The sequence below is a fragment of the Micromys minutus genome, assembly GCF_963924665.1.
Source record: "Micromys minutus genome assembly, chromosome: 3".
Lineage (NCBI taxonomy): Eukaryota > Metazoa > Chordata > Mammalia > Rodentia > Muridae > Micromys > Micromys minutus.
In genome coordinates, this window is record NC_137972.1 from 48,701,767 (window position 1) to 48,723,081 (window position 21,315).

A 21,315-nucleotide genomic window follows, 5' to 3' on the forward strand; every position below is an offset into this window, starting at 1 on the left:
AGGAGAGGCCTTTGGTCCAACGAAAGCTCATTTTCCCAGTGTAGGGGAATGCCAAGATGCTGAGGTGGGCGAGGATTGTTGGGAGAGGGAGCACCTTCATGGAGGCAATGGGAAAGAGATGGCAGATGAGATCGGGGAAAGGGGATAACAAGTGAAATGTAAATACAGAGAATAGCCAATAAAAAAAAAAAGAATTACCTGGCGTCAAATGATAGCAGTGCCAAAGTAGAGAAACCCTGACTTGAAAGATTCCAGTATTCATACATGTATTTGTAAATCTATGTTTGGCAAGGAGGAATCACTGAAATCATTAAAAAAACAAATGAACAAACAAACAAACAAACAAACAAAACCCAAAAGGGACTGTCATAAACTTACATAGCAGCTCATTGGGGCTATGTGAATTATGAAAGTAGCAGTGCTGTGTAGCTAGGAAAATAAACAAATACAACTTCTATAAGGTAGTTTAGCTTTTTACTGCTCACAGTAGTTAGGTGGATCATTCTAAGACTTGGAATTGGTAACATCACTTGCAAAGAGCACTGAATGTGTTGAAACAGCAGCACTAAACACAGATTTTAACATGTTAAAATCTCAGTGCAGCGTCAAGGATGTAGGAAAAGATTAACTGTGTTTAACTTTAAGGTTAAACACAGACTTAAAACACAGAGCTGTTATGGTCCTGCAAACATTACAGGCCATTGTCAAGGCCATTGGTTACCCAGCAGAACTTGGTAGCAAGACCTTGTTGTTGAAGACACTTTGAGCTAGAATTATAGCACATGGAGACATCTGGCTGGTACTCAGCTAGAAGCTTCGCCCCCACTGCTCGGCTGCTCACTGTACATAGTTCTGGAAGGTGCTATTATGCTGCCCGAGAGGAAAAGTAACCAGCATTTCACTCAGGCATGGACCTCACAAGCTATGGTAATAATATTCTTGGCAAAATGTGCTCAGTGGTGCAGCAGTGGCAGGAATGTCATGGGAGCAATCTGATCACTTCTGGATTGGATCTAAAACCTGCTCCATGAGGTGGAATCTATACCTGACACTGACAAGGAGGCCAAGAGCCTGTAGCTATAAAGATCACAGACCCTAGGGAAAAGCCTACTACTGCTATACTGCTAAAATAATTGTGTTAATGACTTATTAATATACCCATAGATCTGTGCATCACTGAACCCTTACAGAGAAGCTGCTTCTTACAGTAGATGGTGGTCAGCACAGAGACTGACAGTTGGTCCACAAGAGGAGAATAAGAGACTTTTGGCACTCATTGCAGTACTCAGTCCTCAATTGAAGATCTATATCACAGTCCTCCAAGAACCAGAGATCTGTGGAAGAGGTGGTAGACAGATTGTGGGAGCCAGAAGTAGTAGATGAATTTAAGGAAGAAATGTTTTTCAGACACAGTTGCACATGTCCTCTCACAGAGACAATATAAGCAAGAGTTACACAAACTCAAGCTAGATAAAATCCCAACATGGAGGAATGGAGGGGGCATAGAGTTTGACCCCTAGCTCAGGAGGTATTGGCATGTGCTTACTGGGGAAGAGGAATGAGAAAGAGAGGAAATGAGGGAGGGAGGGAGGGAGGAGAGAGAGAGAGAGAGAGAGAGAGAGAGAGAGAGAGAGAGAGAGAGAGAGAGAGAGAGAGAGAGGAGAGATCAGTTTCCTTGAATGGTTTGACTCCGGATATACTTACCACACTCTGATATATATTACTCACACCCTGCAGTAGTTTGCCATGATGGTTATTAAAGGGCAAAAGACACTTGGAAGCTGAATGTGTCAGGATGGGTGGGAGGATCTGGGTGGAGGCAGAGGAACATGATTAAAAACACTTGGTATAAGATTCTTAAAGAATAAAAAAGGCTTTATTTCAAAGACAAGGCTTTTCTCGTTTTAACTCTGCGAGTACAAATAAAATAAGTTCACAAATGAGACAACAGCTCTTGAGAAGTCAGCTCTTCTTTGAGCCAGAGCAAAACAGCTAGTCAGTTGAAACTCAAACATTAAACAATGCACTAACTACCATCAAAACCAGGGGGCACCACTGTCCTGATGTTTTTCTTTCTGTGTCAAGCTGGAAACTAATTACAACTTGAAGATGAGGGCGGTATGTGTTTTCCTAAACCAGGAAGGCATAGTTTTTTTTTTTTTTTTTTTTTTTTTTTTTTTTTTTTTTAAAGAATTTTATTCTAAAAATAGATGCAATAGGGCATCTTCTCATTCAGAGTAGACTGTGATGTTCAGTAGCAGGAGGGGCAGACTTACCTCCCACAAGGCACTCTCCTGTGGAGAAATGGCCCAGGAAAGTGGGCAGATGCCATTGACAGTTATTTTAATAGAATCTAACTTCTGGGCTTTTGCTTCAGCTCAGAGCTGGGCTCCAGCTGTTCCAGAAGCTCTATTTTCTCAGCGTTTGTCTCCCTGTGAGGTCCAACCTCCTTCAGTTCTCACCTCTGCTGTGAGGCGCACAGGAAGTCCTCAGCACAGAAAGACATCCAAAGCGGGCACTTTGCTTTCTGTTCTGTTCCCTTGCTCTCCTCTTCTGGCACATTTGCTTCTGGGTCTTTCACAGAGAAACGCCGATCTCGGGATAATCTATCACCAGGGCCTCCTCACTGTGTTCTGTTAAGTATAAACAAGATTTTTGGTTTTTACAAATGCAGCAATTTAAAATTCTGAAGTAGCTTGTTATTTTATCTCACTTTTTTCAGCAAACAAAGGAAAACAGGTTAAAAAGATTAAAGAACTTGGTATTATATTTACTTTTATTTAAATCTTTATAAAGGATATTTGTGGAAGAAGGTATTGAATGTATACATACAGAATATTTAAATGTAACCTTTTAATTAAAAAATCAACCAAAAAAAAAAAAAAAAAAAAAAAAAGGAAACTCCTCAGGACCCATGGGAAGGCTCACTGTATGAAGAGGCTTGCCACACAACCCTAAAATCCTTGGTTCCATCCCTGGAGCCCACATAAAGGGGGAAAGAGAGAACAAGCCCATGAGCTTGGCCTTTGAAATCCATGCACATGGCATGACACCCACACTCTGTCATATGTACAATATAAATAAATTTTTAAAAGGTCAACTCTAATGGATCAAAGATTTTAACATAAGACCCAAATTTCAGAAGCCACTAGGAGAAACATACAGGTAACTCTTGAATACATTGGGACAGACAGGTTTTTCCGGATAGCATTCTCAACGCCCAGAAAACAGAGGCACACTTAATGGAGTGGCAAAGGGATCGACTAACAGAGTGGAGAAAGCAAAATAGAAGGGAATCTTTGCTGGCTGTTGTCTGATAGGATGGTCTTAGAGATCCTGTGAAAAACTGAAAAAGAACGCCCCCAAGAAGCAACAGGGAAGTTAAAACATGGCAAAATGATCTGAATGTGTATAATCCTCAACAAAGAATACAAGTGAGCAATAAATACACGAAAAAGTACTTATCATTAGCTGTTGGAAAAAATGCAAGTCAGAACTGTAAGGAGATGCTATTGCACCCCAGCTAGAATGTATACCATCCAAAATTTAAAAAGTCAGTGCTGGTAGAGATAGGGAAAACCAAACCAAAACAAAGCTTGTTATGCAGTAGATTATGAATGAACACAGTTACTATAGAAAACAGTACTGACATTTTTAAATTAGCAAAAACATGTCTCTTTTTATCCACAAATGCTACTCCTGGGTATAGCATGGAAAAAAAGAAAAGAAAACCAGTTGCTGGCAAGGCCTCTCTTGTGACACTTATGCTAGACTCCTGTCCAGAGGACAGTTTGTAAGAATCTATTCTTTTTCCTTTCCGAGGATTGAACTCAAGTTGCCTGGCGCATGTAGAAAGTACTTTTACCTGATGAGACATCATGCCAGCCTGGGTCTTCCGAATCTGAAGTACTATTCTAGAACAGGGGAAGAGTCTGGAGGCTTCATACCCCGAGTAATGATAAAGTAATGATAAAGGTATAGAACACGAAGGACCTTGGTTTGATCACTGTGGTACTCACTCATTGAAATACTGTCTGTGTAAAAACAGTTTATCCTCACTTTTCCTTTTATTGAAAATATTCTTTTCTTATACAATATGTACTAATTATAGCTTGCTTGCCCTCTCTCCTTCAAACTCCTCTGAGTTTCTCCCTCCCTTCCTCCCTCTCCAGATCCATGGTCTTAGTCTCTCATTAGAAAAGAGCAGGCTTTTAAGAGATACCTGCCAAACATGACAAAATTAAATAAAAACACGAAGCAGAAGACTATCATATTGAAGTTGGACATGGCAACCCAACAGGAGGGAAAGAGTCCCAAGAGTAGGCAGAAGAGTTAATAACCCACTTGTTTTCACTGTCAGGAGTTTCATAACAATACTGTGCCAATAGCTGTAACACTTACACAGAGGACCTGGTGCAGAACCAGGGAAACCTTTAAAAGGTGTAAGGAGATGGAAACATTAACCTTCTTTGTTTGATTATACATGTATCAAATCATTACATCCACCCTCCAAAACTGCCACAATTGAAATTATAAATATATTACAGTACATTCGGGAAGGCAGCTATGTAGAGTCAGTGCAAGACAGTTGTAAGTCTGGCACCTTTAGCCTTAATTGACCAACTTAGAAAACTGGTTTTTATTTCTATTTCCATCTGCCTTTTGCTGTGTCTTGGCAGTTTTGGGGACAAGCAGAAGAGGAACAGTGGGTAAAAGTGCTTTGAAAAGACAAATGTTCCCTGCAGTTGCAGGGTGAGATCATTGTGATAGTTGGAGCTGGAAAAATAACTTTCTTAAACTTCATGCCCATCTAGCCCAGTTCAGTGGCAGCCTCTCTGACATAATAAATAACTCATACGGTAGTATGGCGTCCTCGGCCTTGGCACATACTGATTTAAATAGGAATGTTAACCTAGATCACAAATCTACTTGACTCAAGTGTTATTGGTGTTGATTGGAGCCATCAGCTGATAGCCCAGAAGCAGTGGCTACCCCAAAGGGGGAAAACATGACACTTTCAGCAAGGTGTGAATATTCCCTTGTTCTCATCACAGTGTATAGCTGGGGGCCCAGTTAGGTTTTGAATACACTGACCTTTTTGAATTATCATTTTGCTGATTTGTTTCTAATGGACATCTCTAGTGTAAGGGAAGATATATCTGCGTATATTTAAATCTATATATATATTAAAAATATATATAATAGTCTTTTTGCACCTCTGGACCTCAGAGTTTTCAAGCTAGGAGAAAAAATATCAACCTCAGTTTTGGAGGAAAATTTATATGAGATAACATAAGATAAGCAATTAGCAGAGCCCAACACTCAATAAGAAAAGTTGCCTTCAGCATCAATGGAGCATAAACTTTATCTTTTTGTTTACTTGACATTGATGGTCTTATAACATTGAATCTGCCCTTTTTTCCCTATATAATGCCATCTTATCTGTGGAGACAGTTTAACTGCTTCCTGTTCATCTTGGATGCCCTTTCTTGCTTTCTTGTGCCCCACTGCTTTACCTATGAGAAGGGCTGAAAGTGGGGCACCCTTCATTCTTTTAGGAGGCACCCAGCTTTTTACTCTGCATTACAACACAGGCTGTAGCTTGGCATTTACGGCTTTCTTCCTGTGGTGACACTTTCCTTCTTCACCTAATTTGTTGAGAGTTATTATCATTAAAGGGGCGTGGAACTGTCAGAATGCTTTCATAGACCTACCAAAGTGATCATATAATTTTAAACATTATTTATTTTCAGGATGTAGTGGATCACACTGATTAATATTTAATCATCCTCACACTCGAGAGGAAACTCCCACCTGATCTAGCTGTGTGATCCCCCCAACATCCTGTTGAATTTGGTTTCCTAGTGTTTTCTAAGGGGTTTTCCATTCACTTTGCAATATGAAATATTTTGGCCAGCAGTCTTATTTTCTTGTAGACTTCTGACCTGATGTTGGAAGGAGGCTAATGCTGGCTTCACAAAAATGTGTTTGTGGCATTCTTTTTGCTTCACTTCTTTGGAAGAGTCTAAAAAATTGAATTTAGTGAAGTTGGCAGACAGGAAATTTAAAAAATGAATGAAAAAAGGAATTTGCATTTTCATGTAGTAATGGAATTTTTGAAAAGATCCCATTTATGATAGTGTGACAAAGACAAAAATGCTTAGGAAAAAAATGTAACCAATGAGGCAAAAGATCAGCATCCGAAAAGCTGTCTGATGTCATAGAAGGAAATTATTTAGCATAGAAGTGAATAGTATTGCCAAATGTCCAAAATGACCTATAGTTCCCTATCAAAGGACAAAGTGGCATTTTCACAGAAATGGAAAAAGAAATCCTAGAATTTATGTGAAGTCACAAAGGACTCAAATAAATGTAAAGTGTATAGTAAGAAGGAAAGACTAGAGATGTCATACTTCTGTGGTCCATGAGCATTTCAGAGCCATAATAGTCACAGAACAGTGTGGGTGCGCCAAAAGCCAGACTCACAGAACACTGGAACAAGATAGAAAGCCCAGCAACAAACTTACACTGGTGTGATCAAGGCACTGGGGATATTCACTGAAGACTTTGTTAACTCCTCAGTAGTGGTAATGGAAAAAAGGCCAAAAGACTGTCTCATACCACACACAAGGGAAAATCCAAATACACTGCAGACTGTGACACCAGGAATTGCAGAACTGAGAACTAAGTCCAGAAAACAAAACATTGATGCTGGTGATGGAGTTTTAGTTATGACACCAAAACACACTAGAGAGTGTGAGAACTTATTTGTTGACCACATTTCTTCTTGTAAAAATACCCTCCTCTCAATCTCCTTCTCTTCCTCTTGCTTTTTCTCTTTGTGTGTCTGAGCATGTGTCCAAGTGTGTGAGTGTGCATATGTGTACGAACCCATGAAGACTAGAAACCGGCATCAACTTCTTGCTAGTGGAGTTACAGGTAGTACATGAGTGATGGGTAATAAGAACTGAAGAGCAGTCCTCTGAAAGAGCACATCCTTTTAACCACTGAGCCGTCTCTCCAGCTCCACAAACCAGATTTCTGTAAGGGGTTCAGATACAGTACATAGGGGCTTGAAGAACTTAGCATCCTATTGTCCTTTGTGAAACTGGGAGAAATATGTTCCGTGGGTTGTGGGAAGGGAAGAAATGAGGTTCTTGTGGCCTGAGCAAGGCAGGCAGCCCAGGCTCTGAGCCACAGAAGCACCAGTGCCAGTGACATAGGCAACAGTGGCGGGCTGTCGGTGAGCTGTGGCTGTGTCCTGAGCCTCACCAGCCAGGTGGGTTCAGTGATGAAAGAAGCTTTGGGAGAAAGAACTCTTCCCCAAGGGTCACAGCTCAGTAAAACAAACACTCTCAGATGATCCTTGCTGTACTTTATTTCATGTGGACAGGGACTTTATAAACATTGAGGTAGTATGGGACTTAGGGGTAGATGTTTTACATTGACTCAGTTTGAGATGTTAGTGACGCTCTCTATTTGCATGGAGAAGGATTCTGGGTGTGTTCCCTACCAGATTGATTGTCATGATCATCTCAGTGGGGTGTCATGGTCATCTATGGATGAGCAAGTAGCTACCATTCTCAGCTCTGAGATTCATGATTCCCTGGGTTTGAGCTTATGCAACTTTCACATTTCTTCTGTCTGGTGACATGGTCCACTTTTCCCACAGTATCCTCAAAACAAAACCCCAAATAATTTTGTTACAAATAAACAAAAGTCTCGAATGGCTGATTTTCTCAGAGAAGACAGATATCCAACAGGCATCAGAAGCAGTGTTCTACTTCACTGTAATAATTCATACTTATTAGAATGACTGTTATCAAAACCACAAGGGGATGTGGAGACACAGTCAAGAGGAGCTCTCATGTATTGTGACTGGAAAGTGAATTGGTATTGGCATCATGGAAAGCAATACAGAAGCTCCTCAGAAAATATATTTGCATATACAGTGATCCTCCTAGGTATATTCCACAGGACATCAAATTGGCCCTTCCTTTGTGTGTGTTGCAAATGATAATCACATGTTGTGGGTCACATTCCCGTCTTAGATATCAGTATTTCTAAGGCATCTGTGCACACCCCTCCCAAACCTGCCATGTTCATGGAAATAGCTGGGAACTGTAAACAACCCAGTAACTTTACTGACACAGAGAGAGGAAATATGGGCTAGACCAATATCTGTTCACACATAGAGATCCTGGCGTTTGAAAAAAAGCATGAAACAGGAGGGCTTTATTTTATGCTAATGGGATAAACTAGGAATTAAAAGGTCAAAGGACCCCCTGATCTCATGTACACATGATTTTCGAAACAATTTCTGTTAGTCCAGAGAAGAATTGTGGTTTCTATAGGTGGATGGCTTGGTAGGATGGTGATGTTTTCAGAAGGGTGCATGTCTTTAGTTACAAGGTGCACAAGTATTAGGAATCTAAGTGTTGAGTGTTTACAGATGAGTTAACTTACTAGATTCTGGAAGTCATCACACACTGTACACACATAGTAAATTATCATGTTTACTCTGATGCAATCTATTGAAGTCCTCAATTTAAAACATAAAATAAATGTTTAGGTCATACATTTCTGCAGCTCAGAAAATGTGGGACACATACATTTATTATCCAAAAGGGGAGAACTGCAGCACCTACTTGGGGGTGTTTCCTAGTTATTGTTGTGTCAACAAGAAAAGAAGGCCAGTCTTTCTTGAGTCACCAACACCCCAGCCCCATGACAGTTCTGTCCCAACTCAGACAAATTGTGACTCACCATTCAGCTACTCATTTCAATGGCCTACAGAGATGTCAACATACAAGAAGGAAGGCTTAACTTTTAGTGTAGATGCTTTCTGTTCAGAATTTGACCCTGCAATCCAGAACCTGTGGGACTAACCATTCTGTAAGATGGAGATTCTTTTTTTTTAACGACTTTATTTTAAAAAACAAAGATAAATGTACAGATTTTAAGCATTGTTTGCATAAAATTATACAATACATTTTTGTCAGTACTTTTTTTTCAGATTTTAAAATAATTTTTGTATAAAACTGTATGAATATATTTTTTAGTCAGTACTTGATTTTTTAAAGGTTTGATAGTATGCATTGAAAACTTAATAGTTACAATGAGCATAAAGTACATGTAAGACAAAATGTAACATGGAAATAGTCAAAGTTTTCTTGTTGTATAGAGATTTTTTTGTTTTGTTTGTTTTGTTTTCTTTGTTTCTTGGACTTCATACAGTCTGTGAGTTGTTACTGGGGCAGTGCGAGCCTCTGGGGTTAGCATTCCATTATCAGTGACTGCATAATATGTCTGTTCTTTTGTGACTGGGTTATCTCACGCAGAATGATATTCTCTAGATGCAGCCATTTTCTTAAGAATTTGGTCAAGTCATTGTTTCTGGTGGCTGAGTAGTATTCCATTGTGTAAATGTACCACAATTTTTGTATCCATTTATCTTCTGAAGGACATCTGGGTTCTTTCCAGCTTCTGGCTATTATAAATAAAGCTGCTATGAACATTGTGATGCATATATCTTTGTTGTGTACTAAGGTGTCTCTGGGGTATATGCCCAGAAGTGGAATAGCTGGGTCTTCAGGTAGTATTATGTCCAATTTTCTGAGGTATTGCCAGACTGATTTCCAGAGTGGTTGTATTAGTTTGCAACCCCACCAACAGTAGAGAAGGGTTCCTCTTTCTCCGCAACCTCGCCAGCATCTGTTGTCATCTGAGTTTTGGATCTTGGCCAATCTGACTGGTGTGAGGTGGAATCTCAGGGTCGTTTTGATTTGCATTTCCCTGATGGCTAAGGATGTCGAGCACTTCCTCAGATATTTCTCTGCCATTCAATATTCCTCAACTGAGAACGTTTTGTTTAGCTTTGTACCCCATTTTTTAATAGGGTTATTTGATTCTCTGGTGTCTAGCTTTTTGAGTTCTTTGTATACCTTAGATATTAGGCCTCTATCTGATGTGGAGTTGGTAAAGATCTTTTCCCATTCTGTTGGCTGCCGATTTGTTTTCTTTCTTTGTTTTTTTTTTTTTGTCTTATGTAATTTATTTATTTATTTATTTTTTCAAATTTTTTTATAATACAACTTTATTTTATAAAACAAAGATAAATGTACAGATTTTAAACATTTTTTGCTTAAAATTATATTTTTTGTCAGTAATTTTATTTCAGATTTTAACATAATTTTTACATAAAACTATATGAACATATGTTTTTAGTCAGTACTTGATTTTTTTCAAGGTTTGATTGTATGCCTTGAAAACTTAATAGTTACAATGAGCTAAAGTACATGTAAAACAAAATGTAACGTGGAAATAGTTAAAGTTTTCTTGTTTTGTAAATATTTTTTTTGTTTTGTTTTGTTTTCTTTATTTCTTGGACTTCATACAGTCTGTGAGTTGTTTCTGGGGCAGTGGGGGCCTCTGGGGTTAGCATCCCACTATCAGTGACTGCATATTATGTCTGTTCTTTTGTGACTGGGTTATCTCACTCTGGATGATATTCTCTAGATGCAGCCATTTTCTTAAGAATTTGGTTAAGTCATTGTTTCTGGTGGCTAAGTAGTATTCCATTGTGTATATGTACCACAATTTTTGTATCCATTCATCTTCTGAAGGAAATCTGGGTTCTTTCCAGCTTCTGGCTATTATAAATAGAGACGCTATGAACTTTGTGGTGCATATATTTTTGTTTTGTATTAAAGTGTCTCTGCGGTATATGCCCAGAAGTGGAATAGCTGGGTCTTCAGGTAGTACTATATCCAATTTTCTGAGGTATTGCCAGACAGATTTCCAGAGTGGTTGTATTAGCTTGCAACCCCACCAACAGTGGACAAGGGTTCCTCTTTCTCTGCGACCTCGCCAGCATCTGTTGTCATCTGAGTTTTGGATCTTGGCCAATCTGACTGGTGTGAGGTGGAATCTCAGGGTTGTTTTGATTTGCATTTCCCTGATGGCTAAGGATGTCGAGCACTTCCTCAGATGTTTCTAGGCCATTCAGTGTTCCTCAACTGAAAACGTTTTGTTTAGCTTTGTACCCCATTTTTTAATAGGGTTATTTGATTCTCTGGTGTCTAGATTTTTTAGTTCCTTGTACACCTTGGATATTAGGCCTCTATCTGATGTGGTGTTGGTAAAGATCTTTTCCCATTCTGTTGGTTGCCATTTTGTTTTCTTGACGATGTCCTTAGCCTTACAGAAACTTTGCAATCTCATTAAGTCCCATTTGTTAATCTTTGACCTCAGAGCTTGAGCCATTAGTGTTTTGTTCAGGAAAATTTCTCCTGTGCCTATGTGTTCTTAGGTTTTCCCTACTTTCTCATCTAATAGTTCCAGTGTATCTGGTTTAATGTGGAGATCTTTGATCCACTTACACTTGAGCTTTGTACAAGGAGATAAGAAAGGGTCTATTTTCATTCATTTGCATGCTGAGTGCCGGTTGGACCAGCACCATTTGTTAAATAGGCTGTCCTTTTTCCATTGAATGTTTACTGCTCCTTTGTCAAAAATCAGGTGACCACATACACGAGGGCTCATTTCTGGATCTTCTATTCTATTCCATTGATCCACATGCCTATTTCTGTACCAGTACCATGCAGTTTTCAGCACAATTGCCTTGTAATATAGCTTGAGGTCAGGGATAGTGTTTCCCGCAGATGTTTTTTTGTTGCTGAGGATGGATTTCGCTATTCTAGTTCTTTTGTTATTCCATGTGAAATTGCACATTGATCTTTCCAGTTCCGTGGGGAACTGGGTTGGAATTTTGATGGGGATTGCATTGAATCTGTAGATTGCTTTTGGTAGGATGGCCATTTTTATGATGTTGATTTTTCCAATCCATGAGCATGGGAGGTCTTTCCATTTTCTGAGATCCTCCACAATTTCTTTCTTTAGAGGTTTGAAGTTCTTGTCATACAGGTCCTTCACTTCCTAAGTTAGAGTCACACCAAGGTATTTCATAGTTTTTGTGACAATTGTGAAGTGTACCTTTTTCCTAATTTTTTTCTCCACATGTTTGTTTTTTGAGTATAGGAAGGCTTCTGATTTGTTTGAGTTGATTTTGTATCCAGCCACTTTGCTGAACTTGTTTATCAGCTGTAGGAGTTTTCTGGTGGAGTTTTTGAGGTCACTTAAGTACACTATCATGTCATCGGCAGAGTGATGTTTTTATCTCTTCCTTTCCGATTTGTATCCCCTTGATCTCCTTTTGCTGTCTAATTGCTCCAGCCAGGACTTCCAGTACTATGTTGAATAGGTAGGGGGAGAGTGGGCAGCCTTGTTGAGTCCCTGATTTTAGTGGGATTGCTTCAAGTTTCTCGCTATTAAGTTTGATGTTGGCTGTTGGTTTGCTGTATATTGCTTTTATTATGTTTAAGTATAGACCTTGGATTCCTGTTCTTTCCAGGACTTTTAACATGAAGTGGTGTTGAATTGTGTCAAATGCTTTCTCAGCATCTAGTGAGAAGACCATGTGATTTTGTTATTTGAGTTTGTTTATATGGTGGATTACATTGATGGATTTCCTTATATTAAACCATCCCTGCATCCCAGGGATGAAGCTTACTTCTTCATGGTGAATGATCGTTTTGATGTGTTCTTGGATTCAGTTTGCAAGTATTTTGTTGATTATTTTTGGGTCATTGTTTATAAGTGAGATTGGTCTGAAGTTCTCTTTCCTTGTAGGGTCTTTGTGTAGTTTATGTACGAGGGTTATTGTAGCCTCAAAAAATGAGTTGGGTAGCATTCCATCTGATTCTATCTTTTGGAATAGTTTGGAGAGTATTGGTGTTATATCCGCAATAAATATCTGATAAAATTCTGCACTGAACCCATCTGGACCTGGGCTTTTTTGTTGAGAGGCTTTTGATGACTTCTATTTCTTTAGGTGTTATAGGGTTATTTAGATGGTTTATTTGGTCCTGGTTTAACTTTGGGATCTTTTATCTGTCTCGGAATTCGTACATTTCCTCCAGATTATCCAATTTTGTGGAGTATAAGTTTTTGTAGTAGGATCTGATGATTTCTTGTTTTTCCTCATTTTCAGTTGTTATGTCTCCACTTTCCTTTCTGATTTTGTTAATTTGGATACTCTCTCTTTGCCCTCTAGTTAGTCTGGCTAGGGGTTTATCAATCTTGTTGATTTTCTCAAAGAACAAACTCTTGTTTTTGTTGATTTATTTCAATGGCTCTTTTTGTTTCTATTTGGTCTCTTTCTGCCCTAATTTTGATTATTTCTTGCCATCTACTCTTCTTGGGTATATCTGCTTCCTTTTGTTCTAGGGTTTTTAGCTGTGCTGTCAGGTTGCTGATGTAAGCTCTCTCAAGTTTCATTTTGGAAGAACTTAGGGCTATGAGTTTTCCTCTCAGTACTGCTTTCATTGCATCCCATAGGTTTGGGTATGTTGTGTTTTCGTTTTTTTTGAATTCTAGAAAATCCTTAATTTCTTTCTTTATTTTTTCTTTGACCCTGCTATCATTTAACAGAGCGTTGTTTAGTTTCCATGTGTATGTAGGCTTTTTGTTGTCTTTGTTGTTGTTAAAGACCAGCCATAGACCATGGTGATCTGAGAGGATGCATGGGAGTATTTCAATCTTCTTATATCGATTGAGGCTTATTCTGTGTCCAATTATGTGGTCAATTTTCGAGAAGGTGCCATGGGGTGCTGAGAAGAAGGTGTATTCTTTTACTTTAGGATGGTATGTTCTGTATATATCTATTAATTCTAGTTGGTTCAAAGTCTCTGCTAGTTTTGCAGTGTCCTTGTTCATTTTCTGTTTCCATGATCTGTCAATTGGTGAGAGTGGGGTATTAAAGTCTCCCACTATTATATCGTGGGGTAAAATGTATTTTTTGAGCTTTAGTAGGGTTTCTTTTATGAATGTGGGTGCTTTTTCATTTGGAGCATATATGTTTAGAATTGAGAGTTCCTCCTGACAGATTTCCCCGGTAATGAGTAAAAAGTGTTCTTCCTTATCTTTTTTTGATAACTTTTGGTTGGAAATTTACTTTATTCAATATTAGAATAGCGACTCCAGCTTTTTTCTTGGGGCTGTTGCTTGGAAGTTTTTTTCCCACCCTTTTATTCTGAGATAGTGTCTGTCTTTGTCTCTGAGATGAGTTTCCTGTATGCAGCAAAAGGCTGGATTTTGTTTATGTATCCAGTCTGATAGCCTATGTCTCTTTATTGGGGAGTTGAGTCCATTTATGTTAATAGATATCAAGGAATAGTTGTTTCTGTTTCCTGCCATTATTGCTTTTGTGGGTGGAGTTGTGTCTGTGTCTTTTTCTTCTTTTAGTTTTCTTGTTTAGGAGTTTTCTTGTTTTTATGAGGCTGTATTTTCCCTCATTTTATTGGGTTTTCCACCTATAATTTGTTGTAGTGCTGGGTTTGTGGTCAGGTATTGTGTAAATTTTGATTTGTCTTGAAATATCTTCATTTCTCCATCTATGGTGATTGATAGTTTTGCTGGGTATAGCAGCTTGGGCTGGCACTTGTATTCTCTTAGGGTGTGCATGATGTCTGTCCAGGCTCTTCTAGCTTTCTTAGTCTCTGTTGAGAAATCGGGTGTGATTCTGATTGGTCTGCCTTTATATGTTACCTGACCTTTTTCCCTTACTGCTTTTAGTATACTTTCTTTGCTTTGGGCACTTGTTGTTTTGACTATTATGTGTCAGAAGTTATTTCTTTTCTGGTCCAACCTATTTGGAGTTCTGAAGGCTTCTTTTATGCTCGTGGTCATCTCATTCTTAAGGGTAGGGAAGTTTTCTTCTACAATTTTGTTGAAGTTATTTACTGTGCCTCTTAGTTGATACTCTTCTTCCTCTTCTATTCCTATTATCCTTATGTTTGGTCTTCTCATTGTGTCTTGGATTTCATAGACATTTTGGGTTAGGAGCTTTTTGTTTTTTGCATCTTTTCTGGCTGTTTTGTCTATGTTTGCAATGTTGTCTTCTGCCCCCGAGATTCTCTCTTCGATCTCTTGTAATCTATTGGAAATGCTTGCTTCTGTGACACCTGATTTCTTTTTTGGTGTTCTGACTCTAGGGTTATCTCTTTTAGTGTTTTCTTTATTGTGTCAATTTCCATTTTTATTTCCCTCTTCCATTCCTTTATTTCTTTGGAAATTTGTTTTCCTCTAGTTCTTTGAGTTCTTTGAGAGTTTTTCTTGTTTCCTCTTTAAAAGCTTCTGAATCTTTTTGCTTTTCCTCCCGTTCTTGTTTAAGTATCTCTATCAGCATGTTGAGGTATGATTTCAGGTCTGCGTCTTCTTTTTCTGGAGTGTTTGGAATTCCGATGTTTGCTGTTATGGGAGAGCTGGGTTCTGGTGTTGCCAGGTTGTCTTGGTTTCCTTGGGATATACTCTTTCGCTTTCCTCTTGCCATTTTGTTGTCAGTGATATGTTCTCGCCTTTCCCTTGTATCTGGTCTGTATCCCTGGGTCTCCACTGGTCCAGGTGGCAGATGGGCCCAGCCCCGTTCTATGTCTTAGGGTCGCTGGGTGGGTACAGAGGTTCCAAAGTTCTGTTCCTGGTCCCTGGAATGCAGGTCGGAGGGTGCGCCCTGCGTGCGCACTCCGCAGAGATCTCTCTGCTCCCCACCCGCCTAGATCTCCCACTCACCAGTCTCTCAACCTTAGGAGCTGGCAGTCCGCGTGGCAGATGGGCCCGGCTCTGTTCTGCACTCTGAAGTCGCCGCCGGGTGGAAACAGTAGTTCCAAAGTTCTGTTCCTGGTCTCTGGATTGGGCAGGTCGGAGGGCGTGCTCCGTGTGAGCACTCCGAAGATATCTCTCTGTTCCCCACCCGCCCAGATCTCCCACTCATCAGTCTCTCAACCTTCTAAGATGGAGATTCTTTACTTTTGTCTGTTTTCAGTTCCAGAGATCTAGTGTGCTGTGTTCTTGCTTCATGAACATGTCATAATTTTATCAGCAGACTTTTGTGTGTTCACAGATAGTAATGCGTGGGGTATAGTGACTGACAGATGGAACTAAACATCCCAGAATAATCAATCACATGTGGGCTGTGAGGCAAGGCAAGGTCCTGTCGCCCTCAGTTAGCTTCACTACATGACAAATTATGCCTCACCATTCAGCTACTCATTTCAATGGCCTACAGAGATGTCAACATACAAGACAGAAGGCTTAACTTTTAGTGTAAATGCTTTCTGTTCATAACCAAGATTAACACTGCAACATCAGCATTTGCCACTGGAGCTTGCATTCAAAGAGAATGGCCATCACAGTGTCTATCATTTCCTGGAACAAAAGCCTGGCCCACATTTTTTTTCCTGATCCCACTATATCCTTTTGTGTTCCTGGGCAAGTGTTTTTTAAAATTTATTTTATTTTATTTTATTTTTATCTCTGCCTTTTTGGAGAAACTGATGCTTAGAGAAATTAGCCCAAGGTCAACAATGAGGAAAGCAATATGTTGAGAATCAAATTAGGGCAATGGACCTTGTAAAGCAATGGTTCTTATCAACTCTATTACAATCTTGTAGCCAACTCCAAAAATGCATTTTCCCCCCAGAGTATGTGGACGTTCTTTAACAACAACAACAACCACAACAACAAAAAGATTTATTTTTATTTATTTTATGTATGAATGCTCTACCTGCATGTACATCTTCGTGCCAGTAGAGGGCATCAGATCCCATTATGGATGGTTGTGAGCCACCATGTGGTTACTGGGAATTGAACTCAGAACCTCAGGAAGAGCAGCCAATGTTCTTAACAGCTGAGTCCTCTTCCCCCTCTGCACACCCGATTGAACTCTTGTGATCATTGCAGCCAGCCAAAGTTTGTGTCGGTGGCTAATCTGTATTAAGGTTCGCTGCCCACATGTGGAGGAAGAAGGTATGTTTCAAACACAATGTAACCTTTGTTTTCCAGCTTCCATCGTGATTGAGAAGTGGTGGTGCCACATGGATCCTTGCTTGGAAGGAGAGGACTGTAAAGTGCTTCCAGACTCCTCGGGCTGGTCCTGTAGCAGTGGCAATAAAGTCAAAACCACAAAGGCAAGTATGCACAGAAGGCAGCTGTAATTCACAACCACAGCCAAGGTAGCTGTTAACTCTGGGGGTGGGGGGTGGGGTTCCTGCTGTGGCTGGATCTCACCAGCAGAACAACAGTGTTTTATGTTGATAAAAACTGTGACTTTAGTATTTCTGGAAAGTGCGTCTGCCAGCACCATTGTGTATGTCCGGGCAGTGATTTGGTGAGTGATTTTAGACAGGGCCCCTAAATTCACTTCTGCTCCCCCACAAGCCCAATTTAAAGTAAAGGTTTCAGGTAGACAGAGCAGTGTATCAAAGCAAGAGCCCAGCTCCAGAGGATTTACTCTTCCATAAAGATCAGAGACTGGCTGCCTAAGATACTTGAGTCCTTCTCAGCTTCTCCCTAGTGGTTCCCATTCTGAATTTCTTTTTGCCTGATGGAAAACGATAGCTCTTCAGTTCTTCTGTGAGAAAGCAAACTTCCCTGTCTTCTTGTGTCTACTCAGTTACTTGGACCTTAGAAACGTTTACTACCAAATCCTTCTCTGATTGCTTTGCCAGCTTCTATTCAATCCACCATCACATCTAGATGAGTTTTGGGTTCCTTCCAGTAGAGACACCATATAATGGCTGCAACAGTATTTGGGAGATGCCAATCCTCTAAAGAAGGCATCTTAACACCTTTGAACAGCTTTAGTCACTAAACTGTACCTTCATAGACAACCCTGTAAGATAGCCCTTCTTTCTGCTCCAACCTCCCTAACCTTCTGCTGGGTCCTGTTGCATTGCTTTTGGGGTGCCTTTTTCCTCCCTTTCCTTTCTTTCTAACCAACTATTATTCTTCTAGGAACTCATCCTTGGTTGTATCTGTGTTTGGTGTCTCTGAGTGTCTGCTAGCCATACATTTTACATAATAGCTGTATTTCTTTGCTGTCCATTTCCCTACCTACCACTCCCTGTTTATTGTGGGATCTGTGAAGTCAGGGATTTGTCTGTGTTTGCTTACATTTGTAGGCTGAAATCAAGTTGTGTCCCCATAGTTATTTTTTGAACACCACTGGAGTTAGATGGGCTGTAATGATGCCCATTCAAATTCATTTCCCATTAGAACATAGCTTGTCTTGGCTAGTGATGTTGTAATGACAATAACCCATGTATTGACAAGATTTGTGCAAATTCCTCTAACCACAGGCTAACGTATTAAAATGTAGTTGCCTCTCAGCCAAATGTGCAGAGGTCTTGTGTCTTTTGTTTTGTCATTATTTCCTAAATAATAGAATATTAAGACCATTTCTGGCTTGAGACACGCCTCAGCAGTTAAAAGTGCCCACTTGCTGCTTTTGTAGAGGGACTTAGGTTCAGTTCTCAGCACAAACATGGTGGCTTCCAGCCAGGCATAATTCCATTCCCAGGGTATCCAGTGTCTCTTCCGTCCTCCATGGACACTATATCCATGTGCGTTGTGGTTGTTACAAGCAATCTGAAGAAGATTTAAAGTTAAAAGTCTGCATACACTATATGTGCAGGTGGTAGAATAATCTAGGTAAGTTTTCAGCATGTCTAGCATGTTTCAGTATCTGAGGGAGATGCTGGAGGAAATTCTCTAAAGACACTGACTTAAAACTCTTTTTTTACATCCAGGTTAGAGAAAAATCTATGGAGTTAACTCTCCCACACCCTACCATCCCTAGTGGGCCACTCCCAATAAACTTCCAAACACCTAAAGCCATTGTACATGCTAAGCGAATTCTGCTTCTTGCTTCTGACTCAATTCAGATGCTCCCATAAGTATCTTCTAAATAAAAAATATTGAAGTCTCCTATGAGGTTAAAAAATAATCTTCCATCTATCAGTGATTAAAATAGACTTTCATTGTATTTCTTGTAGACTAAGGGATAACATTTTAGAAGATTAAATTTGTATTGATTTTTAGATATAAATGTAAAACAAGACTGAGTGGAAGCCAAGTGAATTCTGGAAAAAGATCGCGTTTAAGTGGTTCACTTGGAAAAGTGTCTCTCTCTCTTTATGTGCAGTTAGTGAGTGCATTAGCAGGAAGCAAACCTTTAGGGGTGTTTTGCCTTTGTGTGCTGGGAATATGAGTTTGCTCTGGCTAAATTCTCAATGGTAGTGACATTTCATTTATCTCCTGAAAAGATGTAGAAACATAATACAGTTCCCCAAGCCACCATAACATGTGGGTTGCCTTTTTTCCCAGTGATATGCCAACTGGGAGTAATCTGGAGAGTATAAAGCATCGTTTCCTTTATTAATCCAAGTCAGCGGGCCTTGAACTGCATAAAACATTTTATGTCTGTTATGGCTTATATACACACAGAAGTTCATTAGGGGAGCCCAGACCACCTCCCATGCTGAGCCTGTTGTTTTAGAAGCTGTATCTTTTGTTTGAAATGGTACTGACCTTAAGTCACTGGGGGGACAGCCATCCTGTAAAGGCCAAGTGGTAGCCTCCCTGAAGGAGGTATTAATTACACAACAAAACAGTTTCCATTTTCCTTAAAGTACACAGCAGCATGGGAACAGAGAGCTCAGAATGTCACGTCTTAAGTAGTAAGCCACCTATGCTAGGGTTCTATTTCCCATTTAAATGAAAATTTATAGTTAGTAGTCAGTTTGAGATAGTAGTGGGCTCTGTTTCAGAGATGAAAATAGCAGTGGAATAGGGTGGGGGGTGGGGTGGGGTAGGGGTGGGCCAAAGTCCTTACTTCACACTAGCCCCTGATAGAAATGATTGACATCCTCTTTATTCTCTCTTTGTACATTCTGGAAGAACAGAACCTTCTTCCTGTAGGAAAGTAAGTTTTGCTGATGTCACACACTTCACTTCTTTTCTCAACAGTCTGCCAAACTTTTGGTTGATGCTTCTTGGTTTCCAACCCTTAGTGCTATGGTTTCTTACAACTACCTAGTGTTTAGCGTCAACACAAGGACATGTCAAGGCATTTTAATAATTTGTCAGTTGAAGGAAGCACCACTGATCTAGAGAAAGTCTGTGGTTTTTAAGCTTGAGGAAAAACTGCTTTAAAGGGACATTTTTGCAGAGTGTTTTCCTTTCTTGCCCTTTGTGGACACGGGATAATATTGAGGATATCTTTGGATTGTCATATGTTGAGACAGAGACGCTACAGGCATCTGTAAGTCAACACTGAAGACAGAGATAAGCCTCCTACAAGGGATGGGGTAGTCCCCACAGTCAACCCTGCCCAGACCTAGATGCTGTTTTATAGAGTGATGCATTTTCCCAGGAACTTTCTGCAAACTCCCTACTTGATTCTTCTTGAAATTCACTTTGCTTTTTTCTTCCAACCCACAGAATTGGGCAGTAAGTTGAGGGACCCACACATGCCTGCCAACTGAACTTCTCTAGCTTTATCATTTTACTTTTTTTTTTTGAGATTGAAAGCTCTTATCTGGAGTATCCTCTGTTCTCAGCCTTCCCTGGCCCTCTCCAGTGAGGTTAGTTGTTACTTCAGTTTATTCACAGTTTCTATTGGTGTCTAAACATGTTTAGGGTTTCACTGGGAATGTAAAGAAGGGTAAACCAAGAAGGGAAATGTCTCATGTATATTTGTCTAACTGCCAAGAGACTTCAGTTTTCATAATGATTATGCTAGTGGCCTATGAAACTAGCATTGGTAAGATTGGTAATAAAAATAAATTTTTAATCATCTGTAATATACAGACATTTATAAAATAATAGAAACAGCAGTGTTGGCCTAAGGAACTCCTGCTAGTGTCTCAAGTGCCCTCCTGCTAGCTAGTACCTTTCTCAAGTGGCTCTTTTCTCTGTCTCTTAGGTACCACCATGGGTCACTGTCATAATTATCTCATAGGTTCATGGCTATAGACTATTCACCAAGGGACTTGTTAAAACCATAGTTCTAGGCCCCACATCCAGGCTATTTGGCATATTAACTCTAGGGCTGGATTCAAATACAAACTTTGAAAACTGTTGTTTTGCCTCAAGGATGAATACCATCTTAGAGTGAAATGATAGGGAAAAAAGTATTCTAAGCAAGTGATAGTAGAAAGCAAGCAGAAATTGCTACTCTAATACAGATAAACAAGTCCTGAAACTAAAATTTATCAGAAGGGATAAGAGAGGAGACTTCATTCTAATCATGGGACAATTAACCCAGAAGATATTACAATCCTAAGCATAAATACACCAATATTTAGCATACCCAATTTAATAAAAAACATACTATTAGACTTCAAAACACAAGCTAAGCCCAATTCAATTTCTCTGCTCCCCAGGAGATAGGCCATTTGGACAAAAATAAAGAGAAAT

The 21,315-nt window shown here is 39.6% G+C and overlaps 1 protein-coding gene across 1 annotated transcript in view; it reads left to right on the forward strand.

The window, feature by feature from the left end:
* Positions 1-18,791, forward strand: part of TAFA4 (TAFA chemokine like family member 4) — a gene marked incomplete at its 3' end in the record, with an annotated part of 146,671 nt that extends 127,880 nt beyond the window's left edge. The window contains exons 5-6 of the mRNA XM_080914433.1: positions 16,900-17,024; positions 18,645-18,791. Coding sequence (XP_080770559.1) covers positions 16,900-17,024; positions 18,645-18,791 — 272 coding nt within the window. The remainder of the gene's footprint in view (positions 1-16,899; positions 17,025-18,644) is intronic.
* Positions 18,792-21,315: the final 2,524 nt, after the last annotated feature.